Source organism: Temnothorax curvispinosus, unplaced genomic scaffold (genome assembly GCF_003070985.1).
Source record: "Temnothorax curvispinosus isolate PA1 unplaced genomic scaffold, ASM307098v1 QBEX01013994.1, whole genome shotgun sequence".
Lineage (NCBI taxonomy): Eukaryota > Metazoa > Arthropoda > Insecta > Hymenoptera > Formicidae > Temnothorax > Temnothorax curvispinosus.
The window spans coordinates 1-2,323 of record NW_020223774.1 but is presented as its reverse complement, the minus strand read 5'-3'; the positions used below and the strand labels follow the sequence as shown (position 1 = coordinate 2,323).

Below are 2,323 nucleotides of genomic sequence, written 5' to 3'. Positions count from 1 at the left end.
TATTTATCAAATATTAAGAACTTTAAAACTTTATGTCAAAAATTTATCAAGAAACTAATAAAATATTATAATCCGATACGACATCATCGTCGAAAATTTAGAAAGATATACACAGAAAAAAAGGTTTTACTAAAATATGTAAAAATTTATAGTTAGCTATACACATGAAAATAATAATGTTGGAACATCAAAATAATTATGTAGGTTACTCGAGCATAATAATGTTGCAAAAAGTTTCGACATATTTGCAACTAGTTTGTGTGTACATAATTAGAATTATTTATTTGAACGAACATAATTATTTTTTTACTTATTTTCAGCTAAATTTTTAAGTACTTTAACAAGACCATTCCCTGCATTTCATGAACTTCTGTGTGCTTACATATAAGAAATACATAAGAAAATAGTTTTAAGAATAAAGAGGAAATCATGGCCACCGTTCTATAGCATAAATTGTTGTTGCTAAATTGAAGTATTCTTTATACTCGATCGTGTCCTTCGTAATATCGTTAACAAACTGCCCGCCTGCTCCATAATTGGAAAAACATTGGAATTGATGATTCCTCATTGGTAGAGACTGAAAATCATATGAATATTTCATAAACTTTAACCTGTAAAATTTAAACCGTTATTACGGTTATAATTAAAATTTATTACTTTAATTTACTTTAAATTAATAATTATAAATACTCATTTTGACGGGAGCGGAGAGATATAATTACAATAAAATTAAGGAAAACGCCGTTAAATGGTCTAGATCTTGGTTGCCTAATAACAATATTCGCGTGAATTTATGTACAATTTGTGTTACACTAATGACTTGTGTTAGTGTAATTAAATTAACTATATCAGTATATTCATGTGATGTTACTCTTCAGTTTAATTGAGACTACGTTTTAAGACCAAAAGTAATGGCGCGCAGTTTGCTAGAACGATGAATTGTACATAAAGTACGCGAATAATATTATTAAACCGATCCCTGACAGTTTAACAACAGTTTTCTTTAATTTGATTGTACATCATATGCGATCGTATCCCACTTAGTTATTGCATTGATATAATTACACTAGTTAATAAATAAGAAATTAAGATTTCTAATTAATGATAGTCCTTGTTGGCGATAGAAGATAGTAATTTGAAGATAAATAGTCTGTGTTATATCCAATTGCACTACCATGATATAAAATATTTACCGAACCGTAACGCACTTCTGTGTCCAATAGATTTGGTGTTAACTATTGTGCCAACAACTATCAGATCTGACTCGAGATACATGTTGTGATATTGAAACCATCTAGCGAGATCGATAAATGACGACACCCGCGGCGGATATTGTCCCGGCATAATGTTTTGCGCCATTCGTCCATTTTTTATCCTAAGAACGCCACCTAAAGCTGCAAGACCAGACATAAAAGACAATATAAACATTTTTTGTCTATTTTTTTTAAACAAAATATAACTAGATTAGAATGTTTCTTACCAACAGTACAATTCTTTTTTTCACAATAACGTTTGTAAAGAATGCCTTGCATTATTGTTATATTATCTAAATTGGATTCGCGACCCTTGGCGCGCACTCTAAGAACATTACCATTTTTGCCCTTGCTGACAAAAAAGTTGCCTACAAAAGAGCACATTATTTGATAGAAGTCAGTTAACATTTCTCTTCTGCTCCGTCCGTTATCTGCGAAAGCGATGCGACTCGCGTTCGTGATAGGTGCTCTGTACACCGCGTTCATTATAAGCTACAACAGTAGTCGTGTTTATGAGAAATAAACATAAAGAGATAAGATAAGAATAAACTAATACTAATAAATTGTAACATATTATCACTATAGAATTAAAACAACGGTAGAGGAAAATAACAATAAATCAATAAAAATAATGCGCAATTCATCGCACAATTTATTATCTTTCTCTATTCTATTAATAGTAATATTATAATATTATTATCAGCCTTTTGCGTATATAAGAATATGTAATACATACGTGTCCGTTGTAAGGCATGTATGGCTTTGCGGCATAACCAGATCCGATGATGAAGGAATCGTAGGTGGTTAATGATAATATTTCCCGAAAATTCCATTTTGCGGTATCATACTGCGGAGTTGACATAAAGTTCGTATAATTACCGACTTCTATTATTGATGCATTGCCACTTAAACCTGTAGAATTTTATGGAAACTTGACTTCTTGATGAAATATTACGAATCTTAATTATTTAGATTTCTTACCTACTCCGGCAAGATTGAATGGTTCTCCGGTTAAACAAGGGCAGGCAGCTACGTCAATCGTCAACTTTTTAAACATGAATTTTATTTTA

The 2,323-nt window shown here is 31.0% G+C and overlaps 1 protein-coding gene across 1 annotated transcript; it reads right to left on the bottom strand.

Moving 5' to 3' along the window:
• Positions 1 to 214: 214 nt before the first annotated feature.
• On the bottom strand, positions 215 to 2,298 carry LOC112464166. Its single transcript, XM_025031005.1, has 5 exons — positions 2,235 to 2,298; positions 1,990 to 2,165; positions 1,481 to 1,745; positions 1,194 to 1,394; positions 215 to 577 (listed from the first exon to the last, which is right to left on the bottom strand). The coding sequence occupies exons 2-5, from the start codon at positions 2,113 to 2,115 to the stop codon at positions 510 to 512; spliced, it is 660 nt and encodes a 219-aa protein (XP_024886773.1). The 5' UTR covers positions 2,116 to 2,165; positions 2,235 to 2,298; the 3' UTR covers positions 215 to 509.
• Positions 2,299 to 2,323: the final 25 nt, after the last annotated feature.

Excerpts from the sequence above, each read along its gene's own strand:
- LOC112464166 (XM_025031005.1), bottom strand. The coding sequence starts at position 2,115 with ATGTCAACTCCGCAGTATGATACCGCAAAATGGAATTTTCGGGAAATA. Across the intron at positions 1,746-1,989 it reads ACATGCCTTACAACGGACAC|CTTATAATGAACGCGGTGTA; the intron begins GTATGTATTACA and ends CTACTGTTGTAG. Across the intron at positions 1,395-1,480 it reads AAAAAAGAATTGTACTGTTG|CTTTAGGTGGCGTTCTTAGG; the intron begins GTAAGAAACATT and ends CTGGTCTTGCAG.